At 38.1% G+C, this 23898-nt stretch overlaps 1 protein-coding gene across 1 annotated transcript in view; it reads right to left on the bottom strand.

Moving 5' to 3' along the window:
• NALCN (sodium leak channel, non-selective) overlaps window positions 1–23898 on the bottom strand; it is a 300199-nt gene that overhangs the window by 116317 nt on the left and 159984 nt on the right. Inside the window, exon 14 of the mRNA XM_044381929.3 lies at window positions 4697–4834. Coding sequence (XP_044237864.1) covers window positions 4697–4834 — 138 coding nt within the window. The remainder of the gene's footprint in view (window positions 1–4696; window positions 4835–23898) is intronic.

The raw sequence follows: 23898 nt of genomic DNA, 5'->3' as shown, positions 1-23898 counted from the left end.
TCTCCGGGGAACTGGGCAAGTGGCTTCAGTCCCAAGACTTTGGGTGGTACCGTCTGGAAGCGGCACTAATAGATTTAATTTAGTGATATGGAGCATTTTCTTTCACTGAATTAATTAGTTCTCATTTAAAAAGTCACTTATAGGGGCGCCTGGGTGGCTCAGTCGTTAAGAGTCTGCCTTCGGCTCAGGTCATGAGCCCAGCGTCCTTGGATCGAGTCCCGCATCGGGCTCCCTGCTCGGTGGGAAGCCTGCTTCTTCCTCTCCCACTCCCCCTGCTTGTGTTCCCTCTCTCGCTGCCTCTTTCTCTGTCAAATAAAAATAAGTAAAATCTTTAAAAAAAAAAGTCACTTATAAATTTAACAATCTGAGTAGTTGACCTTTTGGCTTTAGGTATCATAATCAGGCAGCCCAACTAAATATCTCAAAATGTAAAAAACTTCCCATAAATCTGGTTGAGAAAAACCAATGTGAGTTTTATTGCAGCAGTGTATTTTATCTGGCTCACGCTTCATACAAACAGTATGTTACGATTGATTACCTGACGGTGGAAGGCAGAAATTTAACACAATTCGAAGAAGACAGAGGAGAATATTTTTACTGCCTCAGGGTGGGAAACAATTTCTTAAGCACGAGTCCAGAACAAATATTGACCGTAAGTGAAAAACTGATCATCTTGACCACGTTAAAATTAATGTCAAAAGCCCTCGTAGATACACTGAAATCGCAAAAGGCTGCTTAAGAGAGGAGATTTGCAACACCTATGGGATTACTATCTAGAGGCTCCAACCAATGCATTTAAAAAAGACAAACGAGCCTCCAGGAAAATAGGTGAAGCGTACAATACAATTGGGTGAGTCGCAAAGATGGCCAGTAAGCTCCTGAAGAAGTGCTCCCTTCTTAACAATTGATATGCAAAAAGGCAAGTTGAAGGCCAAGTGATAATACCATCCAACTCATCAGACTGTCAAAATCTTAAGTCTAACAATATGGACTAGAAGTGAGAACAAAGAACACAGGGATTCTCAACACTCCAGAGGGTGCATTAGTGCAGCTCGCACACAGAACGGGGGTCAGCAAATAGAAGGCCAGACGGGAGATATCTTAGGCTTAGAGGGCCAAGAGACGTCACTGACGATATCCTGTGCGTACATATATATTAATTTAAAAATGCGCAAATCATTCTTTGCTCACAAGCTGTATAAATAAAGGCCCAGGACCAGATCCGATACGTGGGCTTGCAGACCCATGCTACAGAGCCGTCTGGGCAGGACCCAGGATCCCGAATTCTACTTTCTGGCATACATCCTGGAGACACTCTCACACAAGTGGACACAACGCACAAACATATTAGTTGCAACAGTCTGAGAGCAAATCATTGGGAAACAACCTAACCGTCCACCAGGAAGGCCTGAGAAGCCACTATGGCATAGTCAGTCATATTCCATATATTCAAAGACTATATATACTAATGACCAAGTGAACTTTATCAAGACAAAAATATTTTGAAAACAGTCTTTGCTGACAAACATAACTGAGAATGTATGTAGAGTTCAATATCATTTATTCTGAAAATTGCCACTACTAATGATCTTAAGGAGGGAAATGATGATCAACTATAAATTGACCTCAGCATGGTGTGTGGTCACAGTAGGGATAGAAGTGTTCGTGGACATCTCCCCACAGACGGCCATCAGGGCCCTGGGGCACAGCTTCTCAAACTAGAAAATTAATATGAATCTTACAAACTAATGGTATAAAATGTTTGTAGATTATAACCTTAAATTTAAAGCACTACATGTTTTTGATGGATACATATATATATGAGGGAAACTACTGCACTTGGTTGATTTTAAGACATTTTATTCTCACGTTTAACAACTCTGGAACTGGTGTGCACCTTATCATCTATGCGTATGGTTTAATTGTTGTTTTTTGTTAATATTAAACAAAATAAGTCTTCCTATAGTTGACAGCACGTTAAATTCCGTAAAATGTGACTTAAAACTGGAAGACAGATTCAGACCAAATGCATCCTAATCCTCGTCTGGGAGAAGAGTTGTGGGGAAAGAAGGAAAGATTAAGGCAGAGAAGGACTCGGTCCAGGAAGGGGCATGAATGACACTTAAAATTGATCAATAATACTTTACTTCCATAAATTAAAAGCAATTGAACTAACATAATAAATTTTTAGCATTCATGAAGGCATACCTTTAAATGCACACACCATGTTATTTAAACGCAGTGTTGGGGATAGCTGCGATCATTCTCACATTCCACGGCTAAAACACCCTCAAAAATACAGCTCACGTGTAGATGGCAATCATGGAAAGTAGGCGTGTGGGGCGCTATTATCCTCACTTTCAGATACGATATGACAGGTTAGGGAAGTTGTCTGATTCTTCCAAAGTCACCCATCTCGTGACTGGCAGAGCTAGAACCCGAATCTAGACTTTGAATGCCACAGCCGTACTTCACCTTATTTCAAGTGCCCTCATTGCTTTCCAGATTTGGAAAAGATTACGAATAAAAGAAGAAATCATTTCAATTTATAGTTTTAACTTAGAACCACTTTTTGAAAGTCATGATGGAAAAATTACAGTAAATGTTTTGGGCAGATACTTGACTCAGTAGAACGAAAAGGCAGAATTACATGCAGGTTTTCCAGATGTGCTCTGAGAATTCCCAGGCATGCAGGTGAGCCCTTGGGAGTCCGTGGAAATGCTTCAGTGTTCCACAGTCAGTGCCATGGTTTTGGCCCCATAAAGAAAATTCAGACTGCCCAAGAAGTCAATGCACCAGATTTAATATTTTATTTCGTCATATTAGTGATCTCTACAGAAGGTCACTTGAAAAAAATTGCTTTGGTAAACAGTTTATTAGGTTGAATCATTTTTATTCTTGCTTTCATATCGTGTGGGACTCTCACTAAAGGATTAAATCTATGTGAAAAATCTGCCATGAGGATAGCAAACAAGTATACGGTTTTAATAGAAAAGCAACTAGATAGATTATTACCATACACGGATGATTTCAATCATATCTCTCCTACTTTGAACCCTTGATCAGTAGTCTCCAAGCTATTCCATAGTTTCAAAGGAACTTAAACACATAGTAGACGCTTAATAAACATTAGTTGAATTCACAAATGAGTAAATGAATGAGTAAATGAATGAATGAATGACAGAGACTTAAAGGTCCTGGAAGGGAGGATGCAAAGCACTCAGGGCCACATGTCCTGCAGCGTGGGCAGATTTTGCCCTGGAAGCCGGGCCTCCATTCCCCCCGCTGAATGTTCTTTCTTTTTGTGCATATTTTAAAAGTCACCCCATGTGAAAAATGCCAAAACTACTTCTATGTGATTCTACTGCTTGAACCTAAAACTTCACACCACGTAACGATACATCCCTATACACTGCTTGATGGATGTGTCTGTTTTGAAAGAAACGCTCTGCCTGTAGCAAACGCAACCTCGGACAAATCTAGTTTCTGAAGCACTTACATGGTTCATATTTAGAATTGGAAGGGACCTTGGCACTCATTTGTAATCTGTTTTATTTTAGTGACTCTTGGGCAGAGGTTTGATTCCATGAAGACATTTTCAGTGATAGTGGGGAACTCTGCAATCTAAGGAAACAGCGACGTAGCTGAATGACCACAGGCTAGGAGACCAGGAAGACGTGGGAACATTCTGGCTCCAGCATTTACACTCTACGTGGCATTGGGCAAATTGCTTAACTCCTCTGAGCCTCAGTTTCATCATCTGTAAAGTGAGAGCATTACCTACCTTGGTTGTTCCAAATACTAGGAATAAAATGATAAAACATTTTGCTTTTCAATAAACAACAGCAGATTTTTGTTTGTTTCTTTTTTTGTTTTTTAAATTTCACGTGTTTCTGATAAAGGAGAACATCTGGGTTCTTACCTTGGAACTTTTAACATAATAGAGCTTAAGTTTGCTTCTTAATTACACACGCTTTTATCGTAAGGAGATGAACTTTTTGCCATTAAAAGACCTGAGGATTACATCCCTTTGTATGTCAAGGCCACATTTCACAACTTTTTTCTTTCTGTTTAATAGAAATGCATTGAAAAGAAAATATCTGCGGTGTGACAGAAGTCAATTTTTCCTGGGTTTTGGTATTTCATTTTCATGATGCTTTTTACAATATGTGTAGCTCTGAGTTTTAATATTCTCCCACGTGTTTTTTTCTGTCACAGAGCCCCAGAACACCGAGCTGACTTCTCACTGTAGCCTGAGATCTTCACCTTGTCCTCAGTCTAGTCTCAGTCTTGGAAAAGGAAGCGGTGACACTGAAGAGTGTGTCTCTACATGATAAATAATAATAACGGCAGCAATCATAATAATGTAGTCTGGCTTGATCCCTAGATTATCTAGAGTGGGAATGCTTAGAGATGGTGAAACAGATACACGAATGCGGGATTTCCATCTTGCCTCATTTTGTTTTCTCTCACGTGGACACTTGTATCTGACGGAGCCACCCGACTCAGATCTGAAATCTAGTTCCTTAAGGAGATCGATTGCGAGGAATTGAGACTGGAAGGGACCTCATCTGGTCGGACTATTGACATGGGTTCTCTGGCTCTTGTTCTGAAATGGAAACTAGGCCACAGAAACCGGTTGGTGCTCATCCCACTATGGTTCTAAGACAAAATTGAAAAGAAATGCTAAACTCACCAGAGTGGCAAAGAGATGGTACAGAATGAAATAGATGGCCACCACAGGTGCCCACATGTGGCCCACAGCATTCAGGGTTTGGTCCATCACGTCTACCCATCCTTCCTGGGTGAGGATCTGGAACATGGACATAAACGCCTGCGGAGGAAGACAACGGAGGTGTTAAACACCTGCTCAGGGACGCATGCAGTTTAAAACTAGTATGTGACTCTCATCGCACTATGGACTTTTATCTGACTGATGAGAGGAAGAACAGCCTTAATGCAACAGATGGGAAAGAGCTGAGAACTAGAGATCCTAAAAGCCTGATATCTAACTTTTCAGTGTGGAAAACTAAAACAATCACCCTGAATTAACATTAGCCTTGTGGGCGGGTAAATACTATAGAGTAAATTTTTTAAAAAATCAGGACCTCTTTTTATTTGACTTTTTTTTCTTTTCTCTAAGCAAGATAATGATTTAACATTTCCAACAGATAACTGTATTTTTATTTTGTTGCTAAGTGCAACTTATTTTTATAGTGAATTACATTCGATTGTCTAAAGGCATATGAGAATAATAGCCTTAATTTTACTTTTATAGTACCTATCAAATTATTTCAGTTATGTTAAAAACATGAGACTCCTTAAGAAAGAAATCTTTCTTTCTTGCTTTTCTTTCTTACTTTCTTTTTCTTTTTCTCTATCTATCTATCTATCTATCCATCTAGTAGAGAGGGGCTGGGTAGTGGGAGAAGGAGAGAGAATCTCAAGCAAGCTCCACACCCAGTGTGGAGGCTGACAGGGCTTGATCTCATGACCCTGAGATCATGACCTGAGTGAGCCAAAATCAAGAGTTAGAGGCTTAACCAACGGAGCCACCCAGGCGCCCCAAGAAAGAAATATTTCTAAATGCTTTGCCATACTGAGCAACTTAATAAAAACACATTTTTCATGATTTTTTGTTTTCTTTTCAAAGCACAGAGTCAAGACCATGAAAGAGGCCAAGACCTAAATTAAAAAATAAATAAATAAATAAATAAAGAGCATTCCAACAGAATCCAGCCAAGTTAAAAGACTCATACTTTCTCTGCCAAGATCTTTGGTTAGCTCTATTCTTACAAGTTTTTCTTGTTAAATATAGGGTTATATGTACAGCCCTGACTCATGTATCTTGTATACATTAGTGGTCAATAGATGTTTCTTAATGAGGATTTATGATGATGATTTATGTCTGCGGAAGTGACAATTGGAATCTAGTGACTCTTTACAAATGTCTTTATAGGCTTTAGTACAATGAAGATGTAAACGGGGGCTCTCAGATTCCAAGAAATAAGGTCCGAGATACTACAAAGACCAACAAAGCCCAAGATAAAAGCCCTGTTACACTGATAGGATCTTAGAGACAAAATGGACACTACAGATAATCTACTCTGACTCTTTCTTTTTGAAGATAAGGAAAATGAGGCTTTAAGATGATAGGTGATAGCCCAAAGTCACTCTACTAATGTGTGACACTAACAACTAACACTGAGTCATTATGACTCCAAAGTAAGTCCTTTTCCCAGTATCACATTCCGTGTTCAGTGGGGTCTTGAACCCGCTACTTTCCAGGCTGTACCCCACACAGTAAACTCTCTTAGCAGTTTGCTTTGCTAGGGACACTTAAACGAACAGTTTTAGAAGTATGACATTAAACGCCTAGCACATAGGGGACCCATTTGAACAAAGGAACAATTAATTGTTAAATGATTCTTATACCAGGAGATAAGTTTTTCCACTTATCCTTTGTCTATGTATGAAACACTTAGCATCTCCTTGAGTTAATTTTTCTATAATCTCATTACCCTACAATGTGTCTTGTTCACAAAAGTATGAAGTATGCTGTTATTGATGCTTGAACTCAGCATTGTCAAGGACAATATAATATTTCCCCTGCTAGGGCGCCCAAGAGAATATTAGCTCTAACTCATCCCAAAAATGCTTCCGAAGATTCTGCAACACGTCGTTTAACTTCGTAAGTATGCCAACACTTACCATGAGGGCAATTATTTTTTCCCTGTTTTTTTTTCTGTCGAATATTTATTACATCCAAAGACAAGGAACACAAGTTCCAAAGATGATTCACATAAAAATATCAGACTGCTGTATTTTCTTCAACAAAGATGTCACCAGTGTGAAAGTGTGTGTACATCCTAAAGACTGAACAGCAACAGGGGGAGATCAAAACACCCACCAGTATAAAGGGAATTTTACCCAACATGGATTTCTTTCCCCCCAAATGACAGGCAAGCTTGTGATTAAATCCAACATTTAATCATAGTACCTAGAGACCGAAAAATGCAGGTGTGCCTTTCAACTGCCTTGGGCACTAACCAGATTAATTTGTTTGCCTCCACTGCATTAGCTCCCATGAATACTCGGCTATTACGCATTCAGTAAATGCTCGGGAACGTGGAGCTATGGGCTTGTAACCTGTTGCTGGCAGATAAGCAATGTGGGCAAGAACACTGGGGTTATCTTCTACTCTTTTCAGTCTCAGAAGAAAAAAACCCCTCATTTCTACACAGCTTAGCCACCTGAAAGTCCATGTTGTAAGATGCTGTGAATTATGTTTGAGAGCAATGTTTTGTTACAATGTGTGTATTTCTAGCTGCTTACGTGGATAAACCAATGAAAGGTAGCGCCATGAAATACATCTATCACAGGCTGAAAATTAATTTTTGCCTTGCATGAAGGTTGCTATGTCAGTTTTGTTGAGAGTTTAGCCAGAAATTTAAATCCTGATGGTCAGGATGTAACTCAAGTCCACTTATACTGTCCACAGAATGTGTGCCCCTTGAAAGGTCTGCTTAGCTTATTTACTTAAACATGGATTGTTCGTGGTTTCTGGAGGCTTGAGGTGACAGGGATTGAGATGAGGAAGACACAGTTTCATTTACTAAGAAATTTATAATCAAAGAGTGATAGAACAAGATGAAAATGACCAACTCTAAGAAAAGGCAAAATGGGAAATACGGTGTATAAGAGAACTATGGTAAAGCTATCAAGGAGCAAGTTAGAAATACCAATGTATCCTTTCTGGGTGATGGAAGAACTGTTTGGGGAAAATGATGGCAAGTGATTGTCATGGTGAAAAAGAGTATGATATATATGTTGGGGCAAGAAACAAAGGCCTGGAGGAAGTCCTCTGTTTTCTCAGAGCTACCTGTTTTTATGTAATACCAATTTCCTATCCTATGGACCTCTTGTCCCTCCTTATGGGTTTCCACCAGCTCTTTATAAATTAAGAAAACTAATCTTTTATCTGTCATATATGTTTAAGGTATTTTCTTCTATCCATTTGTGGTATTTTTGCAAACATTAAATTTAAATTTATATGTGGTCTAATTTGCTATTCTTTTAGCTAAGGTAAAAAAAAAACACAAAACTTCTCTCACTGGAATATTAGACTTAAACGTAACCATACTTTTATGAAGTAGTTTTAGTTTCCTTATTTTATTATGTTTAACATGCTGAACCAGAAGTCACTATTTAAATCAGCCCGAACCTGGAATTTATTTTCGTATAAGAAGTGAGATAAGAATTAATCTTATTTTTTCTTTCAAATAGGAGATCAGCTGACTCAGCACAATATAAATGAAAAATCTATCTTTTCACTAATTCGAAATACCCCCTTTATTATATACCGAATACTCATATAATTTCAGCTCTATTTCTAAGTTTCTATTCTTTTCCATCGATCTATCTCATCTCCAAATTGTCTAGTAATTATACATTTATTTTAATAACTGGTAGGATTCCTAGCTGCTCCTCATAAACTTTTGTTTTCAGAATTCTTGTATTTATCTTTATGTATTAATTCCTCAAAACATCCTGTTTTATTTGTTGAGATCACTTTAATCTAAGAAAAATTGATATTCTTATTCTTCAATCTCATAGAAATGCTTATCTTTCCATTTATTGTTTTTATTAATGATTCTGAACAAATATTTCTTCTTATATGGTCTCCACACTTTTCTTAAGCTGATTAATATTACTTTTCAAAAACTTAATCAAGATGATTCTGTATCATTAAAATATTGCATAGTAAAGAAACCTGATGATGGGTTTCTTAATGAATGATAAGCAACAGCTGTATGTCTAAGTATGTTTTTCAGTCCTCATTGGTCTTTCATGCTTGTCAGTACACTGATAATCAACAGATTGGTAGTCAATATGTTGACTCTGAAAATACTGTTCACTGTCGAGCCCAGCGATGTTCTCATATCATACTTCCTCTTCCAGGGTTCCAGTGTAGAACCTGTATGGCACCGGCCGGGAAACCTTCCAGGTGGAGCAGCTCCCTTTCTCCCTTTCCACTGATCGCTCAGAATCTGGCCCAGTTTCATGCACTTTATTTGAATCTTTGCTTTCTTACATAATGTTCCGTTTAGTTCAGTTTAGTTTTGGTTGAGATTTTCTGATTGCTTTTCACACATTTCATTGGGAGAAGAAATATATACTTTTTCCCCATCTATTTCCTATAGCTTGCAGATTCTCATGGATTTCATCTCTTGTTTGGAATAAATTCCAGTGTCAACGCTCCTATAGTTGTTCCTCCTGAAGACTTCAATTACCCCAAAACCATCTGATTCTTCCTCTCAGACATTTTTCTTGGGGATCCTCTTACTACCTGCTTTAACTTGGACTAACTGTTTTTTAGATCTGCTCCACAGTTGTCAGAACCTTTGTTTTTAACTTTCTTATCTTTTGTTCTGTTATAGTGTCAGAAAGTGATCCCAGAATCTCTTCCCCAGAGTCCTGTTTCAATGTCAGTTGGCGTTTCTTCTCTCTGTTTTGCTGTCTCAGTTTGAGGAGGGGCATCTTCAGGGATAGAAGTATTCTCCGGGGCTATGGGAAGTAATGCTTGGAATATCAACCTTCAGATATTTCTTCAATTCAGACAGGTCCCAGAAATCTTTACTGCTGCCAGAGCCAGTCAGTCCCAGGTGTTGGCGGCCTCCCATTCAACCGCTCTCCCAGCCGTCTCCAGCGGAAGGCAGACAGGCTGATTCTGCTGGTTTTGGTTCTCTGTGTGAAGGGAGAGGACAGGCAAGAGGGGCTCTCCTTACCACCCTGCCCCCAGGGCCACCTGTGCCCTTGTGGCTTCTGTTCCCTTCTTTCCTCTTCATACTCTCATTGTGCTAAACTTTTGTTTATTATGGGAGACAATTCGTTTTTGGAAATTATGATTATTTTGCTTTCACTCTCAAGCTTTCTTCCTAGCTGGGAAAAATAAAATGGTGAGATCTAGCATTTTATTTTCTCTGGTAAAACAGCTGGAACAAGTCATTTCTACATTGGGGGTTGCTTGTTGTCTTTTTCTAGGTCTACGCATGTTCCCATGACCCGAGCTCCTCAAAGTGAGGGAGATGAATACATGTTTTAGGATTTGCTTTTCCAATTAATTTTTTTTCTCAACGTCTGGAAAACAGGCTTAAGTCATGAGCCTAGAGAGTTCATCCTCTATGATTTTCTCTCTCTTTCTCCCCCCCTTTCCTCCCTCCTTCCTAGTAGCTGCTATTCAAAGATAATGGTACAAAATTGTGGCCTTGCCTTTGTGTGGTTATTGCTGGTGTAATTTTTTCTGGCTTATAATTAACTGTTTTATTTGTTTCCTTAGGTTTTAGGGACAGAGGGTCTGTGATTTTGCTATTTCACTCCTTGAGTCCAAACCTACAGATGTAAATAGGAGTAAACAACTTTGTTTACGAGTGCTTTTACTTTTTTAAAAAAAAAATATTTTATTTTATTTTTTAGAGAGACAGTGCATGCTGGTGTGCATGCAAGTGGGGTGGGGGGGAGGGGCAGAGAGAGCGGGGAGAGAGAATCTTAAGCAGGCCCCAAGTCCAGCTCCCCAGCCCGACATGGGGCTTTATCTCACCACCCTGAGATGATGACCTGAGCCGAAATCAAGAGTTGGTCATTCAACTCCTGGGTGGGACTGAGCCACCCAGGAGCCCCTACAAGTGCTTCTACTTTTTTATTTTTAATGACATCATCACATATTAAACACCACTATACAGGTCAGTCCCTTTCAGTGCCTGGCTACACTAAGTTTTTTTTAAGATTTTATTTACTTATTCACAAGAGACAGAGGGGGGCGGGCAGAGGCAGAGGGAGAAGGAGGCTCCCCGTGGAGCAGGAAGCCCAATGCGGAACTCGATCCCAGCACCCTGGGATCATGACCTGAGCCTAAGGCAGATGCTTAAGGGACTGAGCCACTTCGGTGCTCTGGCTACACTAACGGAATCAGGGATGAGGCATTAAGCAGAGAATGGCCAGTTGCATTTAAGGTGATCAGGAACAAACAACTCAGGCCCATCAGAAAAGAACTAAATCAATCAAAAACATCTCTAATGAACCTGCAGTGGAAGCTGTAGAGAAAAATCGCATTGTTGGCAGTAGCATCTGAAGGTGAACAACTGAAGACTGGCTCTACAGGTCAGGAGGAGCAAGAGGGATCATTAAAAAGTTAGAGTTATGAGCATGCTGATAATCCAAGGAAGCAAACATCTCTGAATGAACAGAAGTTAAGTGGGAAAGAAAACACAGAGTAGAAATGGCAGTGATGTTCACTGACTGGAGAAGAAAGGTTGTAAAAATCACTGGCTCATGGAGCACCTTTTTCTAATTGGAGTGCATCATATCCCTCAGGTATGTGGGAACAAAAAGGGCGAGACCAGAGCACAGAGTAAAAGCCACAAGGCAGGAGTGTGACAAGGTGACCTGTTCCGCGGGTGATGCAGGAGAAAACATATCTAAGAGCAGAGAAAATGGTCCTGAGGTCACTGAAGGGCCTGAGCTACTGCAATGAAGAGCCACAAAATTCACTGCCTGCCCTTCTCAGGCCCCTTGGCTGGCATTTCCTTGATTAATCTCTACAAGCTGCGGTGACTCAGGGCTCGGTCCTTTGATGTCTTTTGTGCCTCTCAACACGCGCTAACTAGTTGGTCTCACTCATTCCAATGCCTTTAAATACCACCTATATACTGATGACTCCAGTCCCACACCTGGAATCAACTCCATGTCTCCACTTGGATGTGTATAAAAAGGAATCTCAAGCATTAGACATTCCACATCAAACTCTTTATGTCCTATTCCTCAAACCTGTTCCTCCTGTCTCCTTCCCATCTCAGAAGAATGAGAGCTCCATTCTCCAAGTTACTCAGGCCAACAACCTCACAGATACTTTTGGTTCTTTTCATTTCCTCACATCCAGCATCCAGCCTGTGAGGAAATCCTGTTAAATCCAACCTTGGTTCTTGGTCTCAGTTCCACATTTATTCTCAATATTCCCTGATATCACTACTAAAACAGCTAATAGTCCCCCCCCCCCAAGTAGCCCTATAACTTGGTACTATTCGTTCTCGTCATAAACTGAGATTAGGGGACTTGAATAAAAATAAGACTACCAAAGAGGGAGAAATAAAGTATTTTCATAGCTTCTCTTTTATTCCAAATAATAGCCTTGAATATCGAACACAGATGGGATGAACAATGTCCCCTAGACCAGGCTTCCACCAAATGCCAAAGTGTTGGTGGCAGAGACAGGTTCATCAATGACAGGACTTTTTCAAGGCCCAAGGGTCCATTTCTGACTCGGAATCTCTTTCTGCTAGACCTTCTTAGAGTTAGGTGAAAGCAAAGCAAGGGTATTACTCAATACTGAAATAAACAGGCTATAAGCCTTTGTTCAGGCCTTGCAAAGCAGTTCATAATACTTTAAAAAGATATCATAGATGCCCTTTGGTAACTTGATGCCCCAATGCATGTTTTGGGTTTTGAGTATGTGTGGATATCCATTTAGGTTAAAAAATAATTAAATATTCTTAAAAAGTAGGATGGGTAAACCCCTCAGGTTTTGGTCAACATATAGCGAGCAGAATATACAGTATGATCCCATTTGTAATATACAAATCTAGATGTGTTCTTGTGTTCCTCAAAATGATTGAAAGCCTATAAAATAAACTTAGTACTTTGGGGACTGGAATGGGGAGGACTGAGGAACTAGGAAGAGGGGGTAAATTCTCTCTTTTGGATTTTTTAAAGTAATAGCTTTACTGAGATATATTTTACGTATCATAAAATTAATCATTTAAAGTCTCCAATTAAGTGTTGGGGCGCCTGGGTGGCTCAGTCAGGTAAGCGTCAGGCTCTTGATTTCAGCTCAGGTCATGATCTCAGGGTCCTAAGATCCAGCCCCGAGTCGGGCTCCTTGCTCAGTGGGGAGCCTGCTGGAGATTCTCTCTCTCCCTCTGTTCCTCACCCCAAAATAAATAATACTTTAAATAAATAAAGTCTACAATTAAGTGCGTTTAGTTTAGTTGAAGAATTGTACAACATTGCCACTATTTAATTTAAGAACATTATCTCTGCCTCCTCTCAAAAACTATGTACCCATTGGCATTCCCTCCCCATTCTTTCCTCCTGTAGCTTTTAGTAACCAATATACTTTCTGTCTCTACGGATTTGCCTGTTCTGCTCATCTTCTATAAATGCAATCATACATCAGCACTTTATTGCCAATTGATATTGCATTTTAAGGACAGACCACATTTTATCTATTCCTCAGTTGATGGATATTTGTTTTGTTTCCACTTTTTGGCTCTTGTGAATAATGCTGCTATGAACATTCTCGTACAGGTTTTTGTGTGGACATAAAAATTCCTTTTCACTTAATATGCCTTTTACCTTTTGTATTAAAATATATGTAAAAACTGATATTTATTTTGAAAAATACACACATTAAACATTTTAAAACATGGTGAAGAATACCACCCATGTTGACATACAGCTTTCATTTTATAATGTAATTAACATCTATTTTATCTACTTTAGCTGGTTTCAAGAATTCTTTCTCTATAATAGATTTGCTTTCAAAATGAAATCCATTTGACAACTTATATAGTGGCTCAACCTTTTTATGGAGAGTGTCCCTGCTGTGTCTTACTACCAGTCAGCCCTAAAATAGAAGATCTGACTTGATGGTATTCACTGAGTACAAAAGTGACACCTCCTTTGGTTTTAATTGCCTTAATTAGTCACCTACTCAATGTCCTTGTTTCTTTTTCCCCACTCAAATAGCAGTAAAATGTTGAGAAGTTTTATCCTCTGAAAAACCCACTTATGTCATGATCCTTTAATATTTTGTTGTATAGTTCCTTTTATTTGAAACTTACTCAACTATTCAAAGCTATAATTTTTTTAAAGATTTACTTATTTATTTATTTGAGAGAGAGAGAGAGAGAGAGCATGAGCAAGGGGAAGGGCAGAGAGGGAGAAAGAATCTGAAGCAGACTCTATGGTCAGTGCAGAGCCTGACACCGGGCTCATCCCACAACTGTGAGGTTATGATCTGAGCCAAAACCAAGAGTCAGATGCTCAACTGACTGAGCCACTCAGGTGCTCCTCACATCTGTAATATTTAAAATGATATCAACAAATAGTAAATGTTGGACTTACCTAATGCTGGCTGGCAAAATCATGACTGACAAGATCAAGGTCTTATGGAGAATTGGGGGTTGAAAAACCCAATAAAAATGACATTTTTAATGTATTTTAAAACCTACAGTAAATAAAAGTTCTAAGAACAACCACTTACTGTGGTGAAACGGAGTTATCCATAAATACAAACTCTGTGGATTTGAAATCTGGAGTGAAAACATAGCCAAAGCCATTGGCAATAGCCATTTCTTTACTTCAGATTTCTTCTTACTGGTTTAGATGGAATTCTAGGGTCCATCAATTCAGTTACACTTTTCCTAGTTCTCCAATCTCCATCTTTCTCTCTTTTTTGGCCAACTCTCAGACAAAATGCCAACTCCTAGGTGGGTCTGACTCCTCATGGTTGTGCCTACCCATTCGGCTGCTCTGAGGAGAGGGTTACCTCTAGGAAAACAGGCTCCCCTCCCCCTGGCTTCCAAAGGGGCCTCAACACTGTCCAGCAAGCCTCTTCCCTGTATTTGGTGAGTCCAAGACCAGACACAAGCTTCCCAAAACTTCTTGTCATCTGTCATCTGACTAACTTCATCCACCTCAGCTCTGCCCTCACTCTCAAGAGATGGCCTTCCTAGAGGGGAGAGCTAAGGGTGCCGTTTAAAATAGAAGTTGAATGAGCTGAGCCTAAGACCTCAACCTTCTGTGAGTGGCAGAGCGGTGAGGCAAAAACCAAGTGTTTAGCTCTGCAGTCACAGGGCCTGAGTTTGGGATTAAACTGCTGCCTGGCTTAGTGGCTCTGGGAGAAACACCGAGCCGTCCCGACACCGAGCTTCCTCAAACGTGTGATAGCGTCACTCCAAAGACTATTTTGAGAATCAAAATAAACAGAGTGTGTGTGAGGACTTTATAAACATGAAATCACCATACAAGCAACATTTTTAAATAAAAATTTAAAAAAATCTCTCTCAAGGAAAAACAACTTTAATAACCCTTGTTCAAATTTCAGAATTCTTATACAGTCTCTATGACTTAAAATTCTTTATGTCATATACAGTGTGATTCCATTTTTATAAGGTTCAAAATTATATTGGATAAACTATATTTTTAAGAAGATATTTCCTCTGAGACACACGATGTTGAAACTGTGACTCTTTTGGATGGCATCATTTTATCTTTGAACTAAATGATTCCCTACATGTCCTCGATAGCTGTCAGTGGGTCTATTTTATGATCTATTAAGTGGTACCGGCCGTCAATTCAAAAACTTTGTTTTCATACAATACATTTTCCAGTCCATCTTCCCAGACTATATTTTACCTATAAATTACAGAAAAAGGCTACCTATAAATTACAGTTTTGTTACTAATAGAAGCTAATAAATTCCCGTTTGGTGCTATTAATTCATTCGAGTATTGAATAAACAGTAAAAATCACGGTGCTAGCAAATGGACTGATAATAGACAGCTCTGTAAAATAGGATCTGTGCTTGAAGTTATCACATACACTGAGACCTGAAAACACAATGAAACACTGACTGGATTTTGTTGCAGGGCCCTTTCTGGAGAGTACAGTTACCAGTGACCTTTAAATGGTAAAGGTTTTGGAGTCATGTCAGTCTCTCTCTCTAGATGAACTCTTTTGGAATTTGAGATCTGTTGAAACCAATTACTTTTGTTGTTAGTAGAAGTGAAATATTTAAAATATTAATCTTTATAAAATGACTATGCCTCATTCCTTGTCATTGAGAAAGAAATGAAAGTTGAAACTCTGGAGGTTTTAATTAATTCTGCAACTGCCTTTTATAGTGACAAAAAAGACCAAGCAGTTCTTTGCTTTTTCCAAAATGAACCCACATTATTTATTTCACTTCTATAATTCCTAAAATGTGCTTGTTGCCAATCATTCCATTTAAACAAGTAAAAAGAGAGGTGGGGGGAAGTCAGTTTATTGGTCAAATTTTAGACCACTATGGAAAAGCCGTCGTGAATCAAGACTAAAGTAATTGGCCTTAAATGTCAAAATGAGCTTGAATGTAATTAGAAGCAAAGCAGACATCAGAACGTTATGCCTACTCCAGCGGCAAATTACTTTAAGTAGAGCCTACACTTAAATATCATTTCAAGAGTAAAAGGAGAGATGGCAGAAACTCATTTGCAAAAGCCAGTGAATCTTTTTCTAGTCCTGAAAGTGTCTGTAGGTGTATCCAAACCGCGCTTTTCTTTTAAACGGCCAGGCTTGGGTTCACTTCTACGTATAACACCGTAACCGACAACGCAGACAAAATCATGGATCTGTAGTCTCCTGGGATTTCTTTCAGGGTAAGATTACAATGACATGAGGAGAGACACTGAGCCATGACTAGCATTTACATGGCGCTGTACAGCTCCCGAAGCAGTTAACCGTCCATTACGTAGAGCAACACGAGCAACAGCCCCGTGAACGATCACGGCCCGGACGGCAGCGCCCACGGGCCTTCACGATTAACCGAGGCCGCAGGGAGCGAACGGTGGCCCCGCGTCTCTAGGCTGGGATCTGTTGCCTTCAAATTCCTTTTGAACACTGCAGGTACAAGGCATCTTAAGATCTAATAACTGCTGATTTCCTTTCATGATCTAAATTACTGAAAATTACTGTCAATTTTATCAATTTTGTAATATTTAAAACGGTTACCTTCTTTGTCTTACACAGTACTGGGTACATGTCTAAAACTCCATATTATGCTCAACTGACTGAGGAAAAATAGATATCTCCAGTATCTTCTAATCTTTGCTAAAATAAGCTCCACTCACTAACATTTTTCCACATGGAAAGAACATAACGTTTTCATTCCCATGAGAATCTAAAATCACGGAATTTTAATTTGTTTTAATAATAAAAATATATTAATCATTTATGACTCAAATGTTAAAGTTCCTGGATTAGAAACATTTATCTTAAGGAAAAAAATATCAAGATGAACTGAATGAACTTAAATTCTTCCCCTAACAATCTTTCTTGCAGAGCATGATATTTTTAGTTGAAAGGTATACTTCCCACCGATTATGTTAAAATAATTTTGAAATGCAACCATCTAGCTGACAGAACAAACAGCTGTGAAAATGAGACCTGGAGGTTTATGCAAATAGGAAACTTCTGAATTAATTTTCTTCATAGAACAGACTGTCAAGTTTCTGGGAGTATTTATGCCCTATTTCTTAATTAGTGATTTTGCTAATGTCAGTCATATTCAATTTTCATGATGTAAATGATGGTTTCATTGGCAAATATGGGCTATAAAATCGCAGATGAAAGTTGGCATTTTACTTTTGGTGCAATAAAGACTTAGTAACATATCCAAATGAAACAGGGCTCCTAAAAGTGCAGATGTGTGTTCTGTTGTTAAATAAGCGGAGAATTTATCAAGAAAACTTCTGTAAGGAAAGTACCATGGAGTCTACACAGGAAATTTCAGGGTTTTCTTACCATTGGTTTGAATAACAACGCTCAAGAGCAAGGTTTTTTTATGTGGCTTCAGATAGAAAGCAACTACAGTCAGAAAAAGCTTATAGTTTTGCATTAAAAAAAAAAAAACCCAACCCTTTAGAAATGGAGTTTGCCATTGTTTGCTCTCTTTGAATGGGCTTTGATTCTCATTTTTCTTCACTAAGTTCACAAATAATGAGCTTTACTGCAAATTATATTGTTTGCTCTTTTCTATCACAAACATAGATTTCAAAGCCTTGCTCTATTCTGATATTGCTTCTTTAGTACTCTAATACCTTGAAAAATAGATTTGATAGATGTTTACAAATAAATGTTTAATTGAAATCATTTGACTTTAACAAAGCTGATTTTACAAGTCATGAACTAAAACTAGTCTTATTATGTAATTAAAATTAGTCTTGCACAACTTTTATGTCTCTCGTAAGAGTAGATATATAAAGGGACACATTATATTTGGGGGGGCATTTATACGTATTTGAAACAAGACTGAATTCAGTCACAAACATAGATGTTATTGCACTTTTTTTGCTTCATATTTTATCATCCCCACGAGTGTCACACATGGCTTACCTCATAAGTTAGGCTGTAAAAATATAGTTTTGATAACTATATGACATGCCACCACATTTAAAATTTATTTAGACATTTCATGGTGGTTGGACATTAAAGTTGTCTCAAAATTTTCACAATGGTAAAGAATGCTACAAAGAGCATTTTTTTGAAGATCAATCTTTGTGTGCATCTCTGGTTATTTTCTTGGAGTAGATTTCTAGAAATGCAATCGCTAGATCAAAGAGAAAAAATGCCTTTTGGTGTCTTCATCTATAATGAAAAACGGATTCCCAGAAGAGTTACACAAATGTTCATTGCCCTGTGCAATGTGTGAGAGGGCTTTCTGCCAGCAGTGCACATCACCATTAGCCAAAAATAAAAACAACAAACAGATCTTGTCCATTCAACACTTTCTTTCTGACATGCATTATAAATTAAGGTTGTATCTTCATGTTTTCCTCTGTTCTTAAAAATTATTTATGGCGGTTACTTTGGACTTTTTGAAAAGTCAAATTTGTTCTTCTTTTAGGCCTAGAAAGTTCTTGACCACCCAAGATGAAAGATGATATTTTCTCTTTGTTTTTTTACCGTTTCACACTTCAAATGTCCTTGCTCTAATTCATCTGGAAGGTATTTTGATACAGAGTACGGGGAGACTCTGATATCCCCAATATGGCTTGTTTGATAATAGTCTTGTAATCACTCATTTTGATACTTTCGTTACCAAATGTCTTTTTAATGCACGTTTGCCCCTTTATCTATATGTTTACCCTAAATCACAGTCTTTATTATTGTAGCCTTGTACATTTTCTTATTGGTTCTCACCAATTTTTGATGATGTTCTCACTACTTTTTCTTTTTTAAATAACATCTATAATGTGGGGGAAAATACTTCCTTAATAGGTTTTTTGGGGGGATTACATTTGATATATGCGGATATCTATGTGTGTATATGTGCACTTCTCTCTCTCTATGAAAACTTGTTGTAAGGGCCTTGCATGTAAAAAGTTTCATATACAGTAATTATTACAATCAGCAATAATGACCCCTGGGGAAATGTCTTCTTGACTTAATCAGGAATAATTATGCTTCTTTACAAAGTAGTTTGTTTTTAGCTTATTATCATTTTCATCTACCTAAGTCTGTATTTGATAGAAAAACTGGAGTCACACTGTGCCTCAACTCCAGCAAACACGGTGTCCTCATGGTTCACTTTCGTGTTTTGGGTTTCGTTTTTGTGTTCATTGTAATTTCAATTTTGTTTTCCCTTTAGATTAATTCTCTTAAATGCAGCTTAAATTTATTTGACCTGGCTATATCCTTATTGGACACATTATATTCTTTTTGGAATAGGGCAAAATATAATAAACATTTCTTTGCATGTCTTGTTAAAATGACAGCAATTTTTTTTTTAAAGATTTTATTTATTTATTTGACAGAGATAGAGACAGCCAGCGAGAGAGGGAACACAAGCAGGGGGAGTGGGAGAGGAAGAAGCAGGCTCATAGTGGAGGAGCCTGATGTGGGGCTCGATCCCAGAACGCCGGGATCACGCCCTGAGCCGAAGGCAGACGCTTAACTGCTGTGCCACCTAGGCGCCCCAAAATGACAGCAATTTTAAGACTACTTTAATAATTTTTATATAGTTAGATAGTGCAGAAACACATTCTTCCTTACACTCCAAGACAGTGTCCCCTTTCTTTTATTTTGCCATGGCTTTTCATAAGCCCCATTGGTTTTACTGTTTTTCACTCAGCCTGAAAGATGTGGTTTATCCAAAGAAAAAGAATATGTGGTATTGTCCACATTGTTAGCAGAATTTTTTTTGTCATTCATATTAATATGCATACTTTAACATCGAATTTCTAGTTTTTCTTACAGAAATGTATCCAGTATGTCTCTGTTGGTTTGAAGCAGGATTTTTGTCCTTCACCCACTGCCTTTTTTTCTGGGATTCTGAATTGAATTAAATGCATGTGGAAAACTAAAATAACAACAAAAACAATGGAAGCAGGACTACAGACCTAAACCTGAACTAGCTACCAGGATTCTTTCTATGTCTAGTCCCTGCCTGGCCTGTACTACTTTTCCCTTTTTGTATTGCATAATACAGGATAACAGGATGTAAGCTGTCCACTTGCATTTGCCTAGTACAGCTGCCCTCACCCTCTCAGCCCCCAGTCTGCACATAAAAGTACTCAGCTCACTCACGTACACACATAAATTTTATCCCATCATGTTTCCTGAAAATTAAGGTTTTTTAAAAATTGATTTATAGAGAAGATGTTCAAGAAGGCTGGAGACAGTCCTCTGTCTGGAGCAGCTCGGCTCATGGTTCACTGACACTCTAGGTGTTATACCCAAGGGGTGGGCAGTAAGAAAGAATGAATCTATGCATTACATTAAGTGGTCAAGAGTTTAATCCCATATACGGAATAGTTAATAATAAGTGATTTCAGATATTGGCAGTTGGTTTTCTCTTATATATATATATATATATATATATATATTACTTTTTGCATTTTTCTGGAGAGTTACAAGGATCAACTAAGTAGAATATTCAAAACTGCAATTGGGGCTACTACTTTCAAGATCAGGAGATGTAGATGACATTCTAAATACATAGAAACAAACACAGAAAGTCAGACAAAGTGAGGAGATAGAGGAATATGTTCTAGATGAAAGATCAGGACAAAATCACAGCAAAAGAGCTAAAAGAACAGAGATAAAAATATGTCTAATTAAGAATTCAAAGTAATGATCATAAAGATATTCACTGGACTTGAGAAAAGAATGGAAGGCCTCAGTGAGACCTTCCACAAAAAGATAGAAAATATTAAAACATTAACCAGAAATGAAGAACTCAATAACAAATAAAAAATATACTAGAGGGAACCAACAGCAGATTAGAGGATGTGGAAGAACAGATCAGCAATCTGGAAGACAGGGTAATGAGAAGTAACAAAATGGAAAAGCAAAGAGAAAAAAGAATAATTAAAAAATGAGAACAGACTTAGGGAACTCAGTGACATCATCAAGCATAATAACATTTACATTACTGAGATTTCAGAAGAAGAGTAGGAGAAGGGGGCAGAAATCTTTGAAGAAAGAATTGCTGAAATTTTCCCTAATCTGGGGAAGGAAATAGACATCTAGATCCAGGAAGCACAGAGAGTTTCTAACAAGATTAATCCAAAAAGGCCCACAATAAGACATATAATAATTAAAATGGCAACAAGTAGTGATAAAAAGAGAATTTTAAAAGCAGTCAGAGGAAACAGTTACACACAAGGGGAACCCCATTAGGCTATCAGCTGTTTTTACAGCAGAAACTTTGCAGTCAAGAAGAGACATGATATATTCAAAAGTGCAGAAAGGAAGAAACTTGCAACAAGTAATACTATACTGGTAAGGTTATAATTCAGAATAAAGGAGAGATAGAGTTTCTCAGACAAACAAAAGTTAAAGATTTCATCACTACTAAACCAACTTTACAAGAAACTTTATTTTTTTTTTTTAAAGATTTTATTTATTTATGTGACAGAGAGACAGCCAGCGAGAGAGGGAACACAGCAGGGGGAGTGGGAGAGGAAGAAGCAGGCTCATAGCGGAGGAGCCTGATGTGGGACTCGATCCCGGAATGCCGGGATCACGCCCTGAGCCGAAGGCAGACGCTTTAACGACTGCGCTACCCAGGCGCCCCTACAAGAAACTTTAAAGCAAATTCTTTGAGTGGAAAGAAAAGGCTATAACTAGAAGTAAGAAAATTATGAAAGGAAAAAAAAAACCTCACAGGTAAATGCAAACATACAATAAAGGTAGTAGATTAATCACTTATAAAACCACTATGGAGGTTAAAACATGAAAGCAGTAAAATCAATTATACCTACTAAAATCAATCAAGGGAGTCATAAAATAAAGGGGGCCTATTTTTAAACTTTCAGTGCAATACAGAAAACTGATTACTTAGTGTTCAGTTAATGCCCCAATCATTTACTAAAGCAACCTTGTATGTTGGGCTGTGATTACTGCTAGGTATTTAGTGTGTCATGCTAAGAAATTGGGTTTTCATGACATTTAAGAACAATCCTAACTATACTACTTGTTGACTGCCTGTTACATTCCAGCACATCCTCTAAAATACATAACTACTAGTCTATTTTTAATGATGGGGAATTGTAAGTAGTCATGAGAGGACAGTTGAAATATCTAATCACAGACTATTTTTTTTATAGGCAAGACTCAACAAAATATTTAATAATATAGTCACCTTTTCATCAGAAAATAACCTTACAGAAGTTCATCTTAACTGAGGCAAATATTCCTCATTAATGACTCCCATTTATTTCTGAAGTTGGTGGAATGGAGTAGATTATTAAAATAATATTAATGTCATATGGCAATTAGTAGTTGGAAAATTGCAAATGAGAAGATTGGTAGAAAACCAAAATATGATGAGGTACAAAAAAGGTCCTCCCCAAAAAAGTGCCCGTCTGGGATTCAGGGTCGGAATATAAAGATGATTTATTCAAGGAATAATTCTGATAAGTGCAGTTCAGTGGACCAATGATGTCAACACACAACGGAAAAGACAGCCGTCTCTGTGTGATTCATGCTGTGTTAAAATTGCCCTTTAAAAGGAAGTGCACTGGATATTATTTTATAACTATGCCACTGATGAATCACCATGGAAAGAAAGTCAACTAGGAGCAAAAAAAGCAAATCAAATCAAAACAAAACAAAGCGAAACAAAACAAAACCAACTAAAACCAAACAAAAAAACCCCAACCAACCCCTCTGATGTTATAGTGGAAAGAAAATAAAGTTAACTTTACTGCTTTTTTTGGGGGGGGGGAGATTGTTACACTAAGTTAGATCACTTTTAAAGCTATGCTTTAAAATTTAAAGCAAGGTACTAGTTTCTATTACAGAGTCAGGTCCAGACATGGATGAATTTGGCCGTAAGCCTTAGATGGGACCACATTTAAGAGATTATAGAAGATTTGACACAGTAATGGCCACACAGAAAAAAACAAAAAATAACCTCCCTTCCTGCTGCAAACTCCTCAATTATAAATTTTTGTCTTTGGTCAATAAAAATGAATTTTGTTCAGTGAAAATACCTCCTCAGAGAAGTAATATTTCTTCCAGTGTAGCCTTCCTTAAAATAGCTCTTCTTTTATTCTCCATAAAGAAAATAAGAAAGAGAGAGTGAAATCTTCAACAGCTCCCCTGTGTCACAATCCCAACCTCTGAAAACACCCTATTGTCTGGCTCCAGACGAACACTGCAGTTCCTTTCACATCTGTCCCTCCAGGCCCTGTGATTCTCCATGTCTCTGATTTACTCATTCTGTCTTCCTGATAAGGGATACTCTCATCTAATGCCATTACCCAAATTCTTATCTGTTGAAACCATATGCACCCCTAAAGACCACTCTTCATATAGCTTTTCAGACCTCCATCCCTGGAAGCAAACCCTTCCTCTTAATAAAACGAGGTGATATTTGGAAGCTCAGTGCTTACCAGAATTTTAAAATACTCTCCAGAACATCTTTGATAGCATATTTCACCTTCTGGCTTATGTGCCTACTATGGGATAAGCTGACTTCTTCCTTACGCTCTTGACTATGTTACAAGAGGGCAGTTAGTATGTTTGTTCATGTGTGGACACTGCACAGGTCTGTCACACAGAGAATGTGGGCTG

This window comes from Ursus arctos, unplaced genomic scaffold, assembly GCF_023065955.2.
Source record: "Ursus arctos isolate Adak ecotype North America unplaced genomic scaffold, UrsArc2.0 scaffold_10, whole genome shotgun sequence".
Lineage (NCBI taxonomy): Eukaryota > Metazoa > Chordata > Mammalia > Carnivora > Ursidae > Ursus > Ursus arctos.
The sequence above is the reverse complement of the archived record's forward strand: the minus strand, read 5'-3'. Positions and strand labels throughout refer to the sequence as shown.